This window comes from Salvelinus namaycush, chromosome 1 (assembly GCF_016432855.1).
Source record: "Salvelinus namaycush isolate Seneca chromosome 1, SaNama_1.0, whole genome shotgun sequence".
Classification (NCBI taxonomy): Eukaryota; Metazoa; Chordata; class Actinopteri; order Salmoniformes; family Salmonidae; genus Salvelinus; species Salvelinus namaycush.
The window spans coordinates 15,986,736-16,001,022 of record NC_052307.1 but is presented as its reverse complement, the minus strand read 5'-3'; the positions used below and the strand labels follow the sequence as shown (position 1 = coordinate 16,001,022).

The 14,287-nt window shown below is 41.1% G+C and overlaps 1 protein-coding gene across 1 annotated transcript in view; it reads right to left on the bottom strand.

Annotated features, from left to right (window-relative positions):
• The window catches only part of LOC120050602 (small G protein signaling modulator 1-like), an 81,111-nt gene extending 67,541 nt beyond the window's left edge, over window positions 1-13,570 (bottom strand). The window contains exons 1-2 of the mRNA XM_038997197.1: window positions 13,564-13,570; window positions 13,395-13,432 (exon numbers count right to left, since the gene is read on the bottom strand). Of these exons, the coding sequence (XP_038853125.1) occupies window positions 13,395-13,432; window positions 13,564-13,570 (45 nt within the window). The remainder of the gene's footprint in view (window positions 1-13,394; window positions 13,433-13,563) is intronic.
• Between the last annotated feature and the right edge of the window lie 717 nt (window positions 13,571-14,287).

The following is a 14,287-nucleotide window of genomic DNA, read 5'->3' as shown; positions in this document are numbered from 1 at the left end:
GGGGACATCTCCTAGCACTGCCATTGCTCTGTATCCTGGAAATCAGCCTGCAGATAGAGCAGCCCAGATAGCACTAATTTCCTGTTGTAATAGGTCTTTCCTCAGAGGAGATATTACATTGCACAAAGAGAGGTGGTGCCTGCCTAGAGAACAACGCCACACACACACACACAAACACACAGATACCCAAACATCTGTGCAGACATAGAGGAGCTTTGAATATCACTACAGAGGGCAGATTAAACAAATAATGCTCCATTAAAGCAAAAATATTTATAATTACTTGATTGTTTAACTGCCTCTATGTTGCAATCTCTGATTGTAAATCTAGTATGGCTAAACAAACCTGGGCCTGGTTTCCCAAAAGCATCTTAAGGCTATGTTCATCGTTAGGACCTTCGAACGAATCATTGTTAAATCGCCAAGCTGTTTCCCAAAACCATAGTTTCTAAAGTTGCACTTGAAATTTCTTGTTATTTACCGACTGCCTCAGACCACTAAGTGCATCGTTCGATGTGTTTTTCCCCTACCACATCACTTTATACACAGAAGATATCCACTAAACATAGAATCAAGATGTTTAACTGTCTCTCTGTGACCCCCAATATGTGACCCCCAAACGAAGTTGACTGCAAACACAGAGTTGCCAATGTCTTTGCAATTGTTAAAAACAAGCAAAGGATAAAAAGATGCTTCAAATGAAAACTGGGATGACTGCAGTAAAATATAAATAGCCTACAGTATAGGCTACATAGGCCTATATAAAAAAAAAAAATTGAAATCAATTTCATGTTCATTCAATTGAGTTCTATTTTTCTAATTGTAGGCTACTGCCTGTAATTTGCCTAAATATATTGAATGATGTGTAACAACATGTGCACAATGATGTGCTAAATTAATCTGTGATTGATTGCATTATTATAGGGTAAGCATTAGAATAAGCAACCTCAATATTTGCAGCCATTAGGTGATAATATTGCTCTAGGAGCTGATCCGTCGTCAGTATTGTGGAAAAATTATAATGTTAAGGTAAAATTTGAATGGAGAAAGCTGATCAGACAGCAGCGCTGCCTTTCTTTCTTAACACTTACCGAATGTTCTTTCTGCATGGTGTTTTGGGAAATGTATGTTACATCTTCGGCCATTGTAGGAAAGTTGCATCGTTAAAACACTTCGTTAAAACACAAGTTGCATCGTTAAAACACAAGTTCCATTGCTATCGGGAAATCAGGCCCTGAAGGTAAAATAATCTGTCATAAGTGTAATAGAGGTGGTTCAGTGAACTATGATCATGTGATGAGTAACCTTGCCCCTGTAGACTTGCTAATGCCCTAGAATCAGATCAGTGTGCAAACACAGTCTTTTGGCATACAGGAGAATGCAGTATTTGAACCCAGATGGTCACATTGGTGTATATGGTCTCTGTGAGGAGAAAGAGCTCAAAGGGGTGTAAAGTGTAAGAGGCAAGCTAACAGGAGTTTGAGGTCAGGTCACATAAGGATAAACTCAGCCATTTCAATTTGTGGATGTGAAATTTGCCCATAACATGTTGGCTGGAGTATATTGGTGACACCACCTTCCCCGAGTTCCAGTTTTGTTGCTCTGTTGGCTAAAACATCCCCCCTTTTGCCCTCAGAACAGCCTCAATTTGTTGGGGCATGGATTCTACAAGGTGTTGAAAGCATTCTACAGGGATGTTGGCCCATGTTGACTCCATTGCTTCCCAAAGTTGTGTCTAGTTGGCTGGATGTCCTTTTTGTGGTTGACCACTGTTGATACACACGGGAAACTGAACATGAAAAATCCAGCAGCATTGCAGTTCTTGACACAAACCTACTACCATACCCGGTTCAAAGGCACTTAAAGGGGAATTTCAACCTGGCTCTGCCACGGCATGTAGTCATTAGTATTTTAACATTACGTTTTTATCATAAACATCACAATTATCCAAACCACAAGCTAGAACTAGCACATTTTCATTATAATAGTAGAACCGGGAAGTTTCGACTCCCTGTGTTTTGACTCCCCATTCCATTCTTGTGTATTGGTGTCTCTGAGGGGTCTTTGGCCTGGTTTGCTAACTACCTCTCTCAAAGAGTGCAGTGTATGAAGTCAGAACACATCTGCTGTCTCAGCCACTGCCTGTCACCATGGGAGTACCCCAAGGCTCAATCCTAGGCCCCACCCTCTTCTCAATTTACATCAACAACATAGCTCAGGCAGTAGGAAGCTCTCTCATTCATTTATATGCAGATGATACAGTTTATACTCAGCTGGCCCCTCCCTGGAATTTGTGTTAAACGCTCTACAACAAAGCTTTCTTAGTGTCCAACAAGCTTTCTCTACCCTTAACCTTGGTTCAGAACACCTCCAAAACAAAGGTCATGTGGTTTGGTAAGAAGAATGCCCCTCTTCCCACAGGTATTATTACTACCTCTGAGGGTTTAGAGCTTGAGGTAGTTACCTCATATAAGTACTTGGGAGTATGGCTAGACGGTACACTGTCCTTCTCTCAGCACATTTCAAAGCTGCAGGCTAAAGTTAAATCTAGACTCTTTCACCCCAGCTGCCAAAGTAACCCTGATTCAGATGGCCATCCTACCCATGCTAGATTATGGAGATGTAATTTATAGATCGCCAGGGATGGGTGCTCTCGAGCGGCTAGATGTTCTTTACCATTCGGCCATCAGATTTGCCACCAATGCTCTTTATAGAACACATCACTGCACTCTATACTCCTCTGTAAACTGGTCATCTCTGTATACCCGTCACAAGACCCACTGGTTGAAGCTTATTTATAAAACACTCTTAGGCCTCACTTCCCCCTATCTGAGATATCTACTGCAGCCGTCATCCTCCAAATACAACATCCGTTCTGCCAGTCACATTCTGTTAAAGGTCCCCAAAGCACACACATCCCTAGGTCGGTCGTCTTTCTAGTTCGCTGCAGCTAGCGACTGGAATGAGCTGCAACAAGCACTCAAACTGGACAATGTTATCTCAATCTCTTCATTCAAAGACTCAATCATGGACACTCTTACTGACAGTTGTGGCTGCTTTGCATGATGTATTGTTGTCTCTACCTTCTTGTCCTTTGTGCTGTTGTCTGTGCCCAATAATGTTTGTACCATATTTTGTGCTGCTACCATGTTGTGCTGCTGCCATGTTGTGTTGCTACCATGTTGTTGTCATGTTGTGTTGCTACCATGCTGTGTTGTCATGAGTTGCTACCTTGCTATGTTGTTGTCTTAGGTCTCTCTTTATGTAGTGTTGTGTTGTCTCTCTTGTCGTGATGTGTGTTTTGTCCTATATTTAAAAATAAAATAACATTAATCCCCCCTGTCCCCGCAGGAGGCCTTTTGCCGTTTGGTAGGATGTTATTGTAAATAAAATGTTTTTTTAACTGACTTGCCTAGTTAAATAAATGGTCAAAAAAAGCAATGAAATATATGATAAAGGTGATGACTTTGGTATTTATTTATTTTTCCTAATTGTAATTGTATAGTTATTTGGTTTGTTTTGTACCTGTTTGTATCTCAGAAGACCATATCCTTAATAATATCCATCATACACTGCTCAAAAAAATAAAGGGAACACTTAAACAACACAATGTAACTCCAAGTCAATCACACTTCTGTGAAATCAAACTGTCCACTTAGGAAGCAACACTGATTGACAATAAATTTCACATGCTGTTGTGCAAATGGAATAGACAAAAGGTGGAAATTATAGGCAATTAGCAAGACACCCCCAATAAAGGAGTCGTTCTGCAGGTGGTGACCACAGACCACTTCTCAGTTCCTATGCTTCCTGGCTGATGTTTTGGTCACTTTTGAATGCTGGCGGTGCTTTCACTCTAGTGGTAGCATGAGACGGAGTCTACAACCCACACAAGTGGCTCAGGTAGTGCAGCTCATCCAGGATGGCACATCAATGCGACCTCCAGCAGGCCACAAATGTGCATGTGTCAGCATATGGTCTCACAGGGGGTCTGAGGATCTCATCTCGGTACCTAATGGCAGTCAGGCTACCTCTGGCGAGCACATGGAGGGCTGTGCGGCCCCACAAAGAAATGCCACCCCACACCATGACTGACCGCCAAACCGGTCATGCTGGAGGATGTTGCAGGCAGCAGAACGTTCTCCACGGCGTCTCCAGACTCTGTCACGTCTGTCACATGTGCTCATGTGCTCAGTATGAACCTGCTTTCATCTGTGAAGAGCACAGGGCGCCAGTGGCGAATTTGCCAATCTTGGTGTTCTCTGGCAAATGCCAAACGTCCTGCACGGTGTTGGGCTGTAAGCACAACCCCCACCTGTGGACGTCGGGCCCTCATACCACCCTCATGGAGTCTGTTTCTGACCATTTGAGCAGACACATGCACATTTGTGGCCTGCTGGAGGTCATTTTGCAGGGCTCTGGCAGTGCTCCTCCTTGCACAAAGGCGGAGGTAGCGGTCCTGCTGCTGGGTTGTTGCCCTCCTACGGCCTCCTCCACGTCTCCTGATGTACTGGCCTGTCTCCTGGTAGTGCCTCCATGCTCTGGACACTACGCTGACAGACACAGCAAACCTTCTTGCCACAGCTCGCATTGATGTGCCATCCTGGATGAGCTGCACTACCTGAGCCACTTGTGTAGGTTGTAGACTCCGTCTCATGCTACCACTAGAGTGAAAGCACCGCCAGCATTCAAAAGTGACCAAAACATCAGCCAGGAAGCATAGGAACTGAGAAGTGGTCTGTGGTCACCACCTGCAGAACGACTCCTTTATTGGGGGTGTCTTGCTAATTGCCTATAATTTCCACCTTTTGTCTATTCCATTTGCACAACAGCATGTGAAATTTATTGTCAATCAGTGTTGCTTCCTAAGTGGACAGTTTGATTTCACAGAAGTGTGATTGACTTGGAGTAACATTGTGTTGTTTAAGTGTTCCCTAAGCTATATAATCATAGTGCTGACACAAGCAACTAAACATAGACATAGATAATCACCCACGAAATACTCAAGGAATATGGCTGCCTAAATATGGTTCCCCATCAGAGACAACGATAAACAGCTGCCTCTAATTGAGAACCAATCTAGGCAACCATAGACATACAAAAACCCCTAGACTGGCCCAACCCCATAAACATACAAAAACCCTAGACAGGACAAAAAACATATATCACCCATGTCACACCCTGACCTAACCAAAATAATAAAGAAAACAAAGAATACTAAGGTCAGGGCGTGACAATAGTAAGATTTGTCAATTTGAACATTGAACATATAGGGTAGATATTTTCAATATGCTTTCAGAAATACTACTACCACTACTACTAATCATTATTATTATTGTTATTACTACTACAGTACATGTTATGTATATCGCGCTTTTCTAGGACCGAAAGTCGCTTTACATAGTTTTCTGAAAAGTGAAAAATACTGGTGACTCATGAAGTATGCGAACTGAGACTTGAAGTGTGTAATGAAGTGAAGTGTATAAGTACAGCATATATACAATGACATTGTAGACAATTCCTTGCTTCCAACTTTGTGGCAACAGTTTGGAGAAGGTCCTTTTCTACTTCAGCATGACAATGCCCCTGTGCACAAAGCGAGGTCCATACAAAAATGATTTGTCGAGATCAGTGTGGAAAAACTTCACTGGCCTGCAGAGAGCCCTGACCTCAACCCCATCGAACACCTTTTGGATTAATTGGAACCCCAACTGCGAGCCAGGCCTAATCGCCCAACATCAGTTCCCGACCTCACTAATGCTCGTGGCTGAATGGAAGCAAGTCCCTGCAGCAATGTTCCAACATCTAGTGGAAAGCCTTTCCATAAGAGTGGAGGCTGTTATAGCAGCAAAGGTGGGACCAACTCCATATTAATGCCCATGATTTTGGAATGATATGTTCAACGAGCAGGTGTCCATATACTTTTGGTCATGTAGTGTACTTTAACATCTGCAAATCTGTGTACATGACAAATAAACTTTGATTTGATGTGCATTGATTGGTAGGCAGCTAAAGTAAATGTGCAAACTGCAGGGCACGTCACTTCTCTCAAGTCTTACTAGTTCTATCCTCCCATCAGTCAGAATCTGGATCCCATCCAGCCATCACAGAATCTAACTGGTGAGATGTCTTAGCAGACAAGCTGCAGGTTTCTATGGCGACAGCACGAGTCACATTGTCGCCTGAGCAGAGTCCACAGCAGCTATCTCTGAGAGATAGAGTACGTCAACAAGCCCATTCATAACACAGATAACTGGTATCACGCATAATCATTGGTTCACATTTCTTTTCATCAGGATAGGAAACAGTTAGGTGGAAGGATACAGACTGTGTAATTTCATCATTCCAGAACAATAAATATATTGGACCCTGGAAACTGTGCATATTATTCTTTCCCAAAAAGTTGAAATTTCATCCTTATGTGCACGTTTGAGGCTGGAGTCCTCTTTTCTAACATTTCTCTTGTATGACATTTAGACTAAATCTATTTGGTACCCCCTATGAGCAATGATAGTTTTGACAGCTAACAGCAGCCTTGTTTATGCCCAAAGGACAAGATCACATCCATGCTGAAACAATGTGAATCTTTACTGTTGCGTTCCTCAAGGGCTGGCATCATTAGATGAGGAGCATTCAGCATGTTCTCTCTCAAGTATCACTCTACATCTCTGCTGTCACAGTGGGGACAATATCATATCAAACCTGGCAACCCTCCACTACCTCGTAAGGGGGCTTGGATAGAGCAGATGCAGAATTTACACAGTCTTCACATGAACTCCTGCTTTACAGCCACAATCAGAACAGAGGGAAGACACACCATTCCTCATCCCCATGGGCTGTTATAGTGAAAAACAACTTGCACAATCATGTCAGCCTTACCAAGAATACATTTTCATTTGCAGACGCTCTTATCCAGAGCGACTTACCTATCACTCAGGCATACAAATGCATACTCCTGCATGGACTGTTCACAGATTTTATATGACAGAAAAGGGTTGTAGGTGGCTAACATAATCTGTTGATAGTTCCTACAGTGCATGTTTAGAGTGAATGACTCACATCATACTGAGAAGTGATAGACTTGAGACAAGACTGATGAATTCATTCACATTAAAATGAATAGGGTAAAAAGGTAGTTCAACTAATTACTATTTTGTAGTCTATATTATGAATCTGCCAACACTAGTAATAACCATTGTTTATTCACAAAGCTTGATAACACATTCCCCTGAGTAAAATAGGTTAAATACGCAAAACCATGTAGCTATGGGAACCTGGGTGATTACCTCATTATCAATGACAACAGAGGATTTCCTTTCCTGTGATCCGTCATGTGTCTCACCCAGGTAATAACACACTTTTTGGCTCAAGGGCTACATCGTTTTTTTTGAACACCTACACCTAGAATTTGAACACCTACTCATTCAAGGGTTTTTCTTTATTTTTACTAATTTCTACATTGTAGAATAATAGTGAAGACATCAAAACTATGAAATAACACATATGGAATCATGTAGTAACCAAAGAAGTGTTAAACAAATCAAAATATATTTTATATTTGAGATTCTTCAAAGTAGCCACCCAATGCCTTAATGACAGCTTTGCATAATCTTGGCATTCTCTCAACCAGCTTCATGAGGTAGAGGAAGTTAATTTGTGGAATTTCTTTCCTTCTTAATGTGTTCGAGCCAATCAGTTGTGTTGTGACAAGGTAGGGGTGGTACACAAGATAGCCCTACTTGGTAAAAGACCAAGTTCATATTATGGCAAGAACAGCTCAAATAAGCAAAGAGAAACAACAATCCATCATTACTTTAAGACATGAAGGTCAGTCAATGCGGAACATTTCAATAACTTTGAAAGTTTCTTCAAGTGCAGTCGCAAAAACCATCAAGCGTTATGATGAAACTGGCTCTCATGACGACCGCCACAGGAAGGGGAGACCCAGAGTTACCTCTGCTGCAGAGGATAAGTTCATTAGGGTTACCAGCCTCAGAAATTGTAGCCCAAATAAATGCTTCATGGAGTTCAAGTAACAGACACGTCTCAACATCAATTGTTCGTAGGAGGCTGCGTGAATCAGGCCTTCATGGTCGAATTGCTGCAAAGAAACCACTAATAAAGGACACCAATAATAAGAAGAGACTTGCTTGGGCCAAGAAACACAAGCAATGGACATTAGACCGGTGGAAATCTATCCTTTGGTCTGATGAGTCCAAATTTGAGATTTTTGGTTCCAACACCCGTGTATTTGTGAGACCAAGTAGGTGAACGGATGATCTCCGCATGTGTGGTTCCCACTGTGAAGCATGGAGGAGGTGTGATGGTGTGTGGGTACTTTGCTGGTGACACTGTCTGAATTTTTTATTTAGAATTCAAGGCACACATAACCAGCATGGCTACCACAGCATTCTGCAGCGATACGCCATCCCATCTGGTTTGAGCTTAGTGGGATTATCATTTGTTTTTCAACAGGAAAATTACCCCAAACACACCTCCAGGCTGTGTAAGGGCTATTTGATCAAGAAGGAGAGTGATGGAGTGCTGCATCAGATGACCCGGCCTCCACAATCACCCGACCTCAACCCAATTGAGATGGTTTGAAATGAATTGTACCGCAGAGTGAAGGAAAAGCAGACAACAAGTGCTCAGCATATGTGGAAACTACTTCAAGCTGGTTGAGAGAATGCCAAGAGTGTGCAAAGCTGTCATCAAAAAGGGTGGCTACTTTGAAGAATCTCAAATAACACTGTTTTGGTTACTACATGATTCCATATGTGTTATTTCATAGTTTTGATGTCTTCACTATTATTCTACAATGTAAAAAATTGTAAAAATAAATAAAAACCCTTGAATGAGTAGCTGTGTCCAAACTTTTGACTGGTACTGTATATATTAATATTAATATCATACAGTTGATACCTAAGCCTATAGGTCCTGATACATTTAGTGCTCAAATCTCTGACAGCTGAACCGTGAGGTGGACAATTATTGTTCCAGGAAAGTAGCCAAAAATAATCATAATTGGCTATTAAGTTTTGCATAAGCTTCACATCGAAACACAATGAATAGTGTTTTGTCATTTGTTATAGGTTGTTTTTAAGGACACATAAATGTGCCTTATTTGGCCAACATCCCTAATTTATTGATGGCGCTGGCTGCGGCAGGTTGGATTTGAATGCATATGGATATCCGTAAAATGTCTCAAATGTCCGGTTTATTCAAATCTTGTCATGTTGTCTGGCGCCAAATTTTCCTGAAGGATACTCTGAAATGGCATATTGTTTTTATGAAGATTTAAGAATATTCACATGAAAATCTATGGCCAATTGGATGGAAACCTAGCTATAGATGCCCTAAAGACTCTAGTAAATATGCTAGTCCAGTGTCACTTTGATTATGCCTGCATGTCATGGTTCACTAGCAGCCCCAAACATCTAAAGAATAAGCTACCAGCCAAACAAGCTTGTAAAAATTGTACTAAAACTCTCCCCTGATACTCATCTGGAGGTTGAGCATGTTTTCCTTTCTATCTATGTAATTATATATGTATTTATGTAAAAAATAAGAACCACAATGGAAATAAGTCCCCGACTTTATTGTGCAATCCCAGTCACTTTAAAAAATCTTTGTGTATATATGTATTTTTTTAACTGACAAATAAATTCAATCAATCCAAACTGTGCAATGGCCAATTGATGAATGGAAAAAGACATCCGTTACAAAACACCAAAAAGTTGAATTACATTCGGAGAAGCCTTCGATACTGGGTAGGCCTACAAGGTAGGAATGGATGTATTTTCTGTTTGTCAAGATTGACATAGTCTACCTTGATTTGGACCAGCCCCTCCCCCCCAGTCAATTTCGATCTGTCCCTAAGTAAGCAGCCATGCTAAAAAAGGTGACTGATAGAGAAAAGAAAATGAAAGATGAGCCGTTGTCCTCTGCGCCCTACTCTTTCATGAGTGTGTAGCTCTCTCCTTATGTAAACACAGGTGTGTGTGACGTGTGTATGTGTGTAGCAGAGGGGAAGAGAGAGACACAGGGAAAGAAAGAGCGATAGAGAGAGCACCGAGATACGCCCAGTATAGGCTATTCTTAAGCATGCTTCAGTCACTGAAGCATAAAGTTCTGGCCTACACTCTTATAAAAAAGGGTTCTTCGCCTGTCCCCATAGGAAACGCATTTTGGTTCCAGGTAGAACCCTTTTGGGTTCCAGGTATAACCCTTTTGGGTTCCATGTAGAACCCTCTGTGGAAGGGTTCTACATAGATCCGAAAAGGGTTCAACCTGGAACAAAAAAGGGTTTTATCTGGAACTGGGACCTTCTGCAAAGGGTTCTCCTATGGGGACAGCCGAAGAACCCTTTCAGGTTCTATAAAGCACTTTTTTGTGTGTAGACCCAGGTAGACATTGTACAAAGTGGAACATAACCAGTTGGTAAGGGAGAGCTTTCAGCATTCACTGCCAAGCCACCAGACAAACAGTACCCAAGCTAAGAAATTAGAGAAATAATTAATGAATACAAACAGAGTGAGTACATCTGAATCACTATCATTACTGGCTTATATGTCCAGGTGAACATTCCCTGCTGCATCATATTTGTGATGGGGCCAGTAACTGAAAGGTTGGTGGTTCGAATCCCTGAGATGACTAAGTGAAAAATCTGTTGATGTGCCCTTGAGTAAAGCACTTAACCCTAATTGCTCTGGATAAGAGTGTCTGATAAATTACTAAAATGTACATTTGTTGGTGGTATGCTTCATTTGACATAGTTTCTTACAATGCATGTAGCCTAGCTGCTGAATGTTCATTAAGCTAAAAGCTCAACAGATGCCCACTGCCTTTGTCCTTTATGCCTACTATTTGCATTGCAATGGCAAACAAAGAAGCTTATATTAACTCACTTTTAGTGACTCAAGTTCCATTTCCTTTCAGCAACCTCTTGTGCAGGGTGCTCTACCTCTTACCATAAAGGCTCTCTTCAGAGGATATCACCCTGGCGTAAAGATATATTTTCAGAGGCATCTGTGCTTTAAAAAAATAATAATCTAAATCCGTTTACTTCCATTTTCACTCCAATAGTTGCTACTGAGCAATCATATCACTGGCTCAGGCTGTTCTGTGTGCCTCAGTGGTGTGCTGGAGAGTCTAGCAATCATATTGTATAATTGGAGAAACACAGACTGCTCTGGTCATGTGGTCCGTCTCCACTCCACTGCAGTTTATTTAAAAAGCAGCTACATTGTAAGCGCTGAGCACTAGGGAGCTAAACCTGGGGGGGATCCTGGGGAAAGTGAATCTCAGTAGGCCCTCTTAACACAGGCAGGTTTAAATACAGGGTTGGTCTGTACTCTGCTGATAAGGCTGGTGACAGGCATTTATGAAGATCAGGAGTAAGTGATGGGAGATTAAATCTCTCTTTCATTCATACCCAGACTTGGACAATTTGATGCCTTTGTTTACTTGACACAAGGTCTTGTGCTTTTATGAGACCAATAAAGATAAAGTCTGAATCTTCCGACAAAACCGACCAATCACTTCACAAATAACCCCTGAAGACAGGAAAGGAAAATAACTTCATTTCTCTGATCCGTTATTGGTCTACTACACCAAGTCTGAGACGTTTAACAATCTGACCCAAAGACATCCTGGAAAGATTGAAATTGTTTGATGAAGAAGATGCTGATGATGACAATAGAAATAGAGCGGGGGAAACCTCAGCCTCCACTTCAGAGTTGAGTGCAAGGAGTATTGGTGTCTCTGAGGGGTTTTTGGCTTGGTTTGCTAACTACCTTTCTCAACGAGTGCAGTGTATAAAATCAGAACATCTGCTGTCTCAGCCACCCCAAGGCTCGATCCTAAGCCCCACGCTCTTCTCAATTTATATCAATAATTTAGCTAAGGCAGTAGGAAGCTCTCTCATCCATTTATATGCAGATGATACGGTCTTATACTCAGCTGGCCCCTCCTCGGATTTTGTGTTAAACGCTCTACAACAAAGCTTTCTTAGTGTCCAACAAGCTTTCTCTACCCTTAACCTTGTTCTGAACTCCTCCAAAACAAAGGTAACGTGGTTTGGTAAGAAGAATGCCCCTCTTCCCACAGGTGTGATTACTACCTCTGAGGGTTTAGAGCTTGAGTTAGTCACCTCATACAAGTACTTGGGAGTATGGCTCAACGGTACACTGTCCTTCTCTCAGCACATATCAAAGCTGCAGGCTAAGGTTATCTCAACTTGGTTTCCTCTATCGTAATCGCTCCTCTTTCACACCAGCTGCCAAACTAACCCTGATTCAGATGACCATCCTACCCATGCTAGATTATGGAGAGGTAATTCATAGATCGGCAGATAAGATGTACCTTACCATTCGGCCATCAGATTTGCCACCAATACTCCTTGTAGGACACATCACTGCACATATATTTATTTTTAATCCCAGCGCCTGTCTCCACAGGAGGCCTTTTGGTAGGCCCTCATTGTACATAAGAATTTGTTCTTAACTGACTTGCCTAGTTAAATCAAAGGTTGAATAAAACAAAAAAAGTTATTCACAAGATTTCACAACTGTGCGATGGGGTTAGGGTGGACTCTTTAATCCAAATGGGTTGATAACTGTTTACTTAAAACTGACACGTATAATGCCGTATCACTTGTTATCGCATGTATGAGCCCTTATTATTAAAGTGATAATCATTTATTTTACCGTTTTAGCTAATCTTCTTCTGAACCGTTTAAAAAAAATCGAGTTGTTTTGGCCAGACATGTTTGTGGAATGTAGCAATACTTGTTGACACGGATTGTATCCGTTAGCGGTGCATTCAAATGCACGGGGAAAAAACGTTTTGGGAAGTCGAAAATGATCTAAAACTGCACTATACCTTTAAAATGACAAGCATTTCTTTGCAACACTTCTTCAATTCTTCAACATCTATAGCTTGTTTAGTTAGTATCATAATGAGATGCTAGTAAGACATTAGAGGGCGAATGCAGTCTTGCATGACTGCATTCTACAGGCTAGCTGGATTTCCATGACAGGACCCTCCCTATACATAGATTATTTATAGTTCAACTATATACATTAACCCATCATTAAATACTTAATTAGTTATAAGAATATGGTCAACTTCAAAATATATATTACACCTTGCCCTAATGTTCATCTTATTTGCAAAGATTGACAGCAAATACACGAGTGGATGAAGTAGCCTACTATTTTCATAAAATGTGCACACAAAAAGAAAATGGTAACAGTTACTGTAAAAGTAAATGAATGAACAAAAAACAAGCATAGCGTATCTACTCAGGGAGGGAGTATTTTAGCCATACGCATAACCAAAGTGTTTGTTTCTCCTATTTGATAATTGTTGCAAACTGGCAAAAAAATACCCACCTCCTTCTTGACCGTGCGCAGCAGCTTCTGTCGCGTCTCTGCTTGTAAAACATAACAGAAAGGGTTTCATGTCATTTCTTTTATAACACATTTCCTTTTACATTTACATCTTCAGCACATGATGGATATTTAATTTGATTATGTTCTATACGGTCCTGTGTTCTCTCACCTGCCATTGTGGTTGCTGCTGTTGTTGTTTATGTTGTTGTTTATGTTGCTATGGAATCGGGTCCACTTTATGTAGCTCCTTCACACTGCTCCCATCAGTCCAATGTGGCTGTGTGGAGCAAAGGAGGGAGCCAGCGCTCGAGACTTTACGCACACCTCTTAAAGCTACAGTAATCTCTTAAATTCGATTAAGTCTATAGACTTTTTCCAGAAACGCAAGATAAAAATTATACACAAGAAGAATAAGTGACTCTTTTACACATGTTTGCCGTGATGTTTCACATTTAGTTCTGCATTGTCTGTGAGTACAAGTCAAAGACAGTGCCATTTAGGCATTATGTAACCTATTCGTTATTGAATAGCCTGATTTTGTCCAAACAGGTGACGTATTCTTCACGAGGCCTTATAAAGTCAGGAGCATATCATTAACCATTAATTTCTAGAATCATTTCCATAATAATGAAGCATTCCTATAACTTTTATCATGGCTTCATCATATTCTTCATGCATATTTTCACATGTATGCCAGTTTTTACAGATGATGCACCATCATCCATAACAAAACTGAGAAGACAAAATAGCCAGAGACAGCAGGAAATACTGTATTTTCTGCATAGGCCTAATCATATGCATTGGATATGTTTGGACATTTGTCCTACACGTGTGTCTAGATGTTTAGACACAGAATTCTAGGCCTACCATTTTCAAATGTCTCATTTATCCAT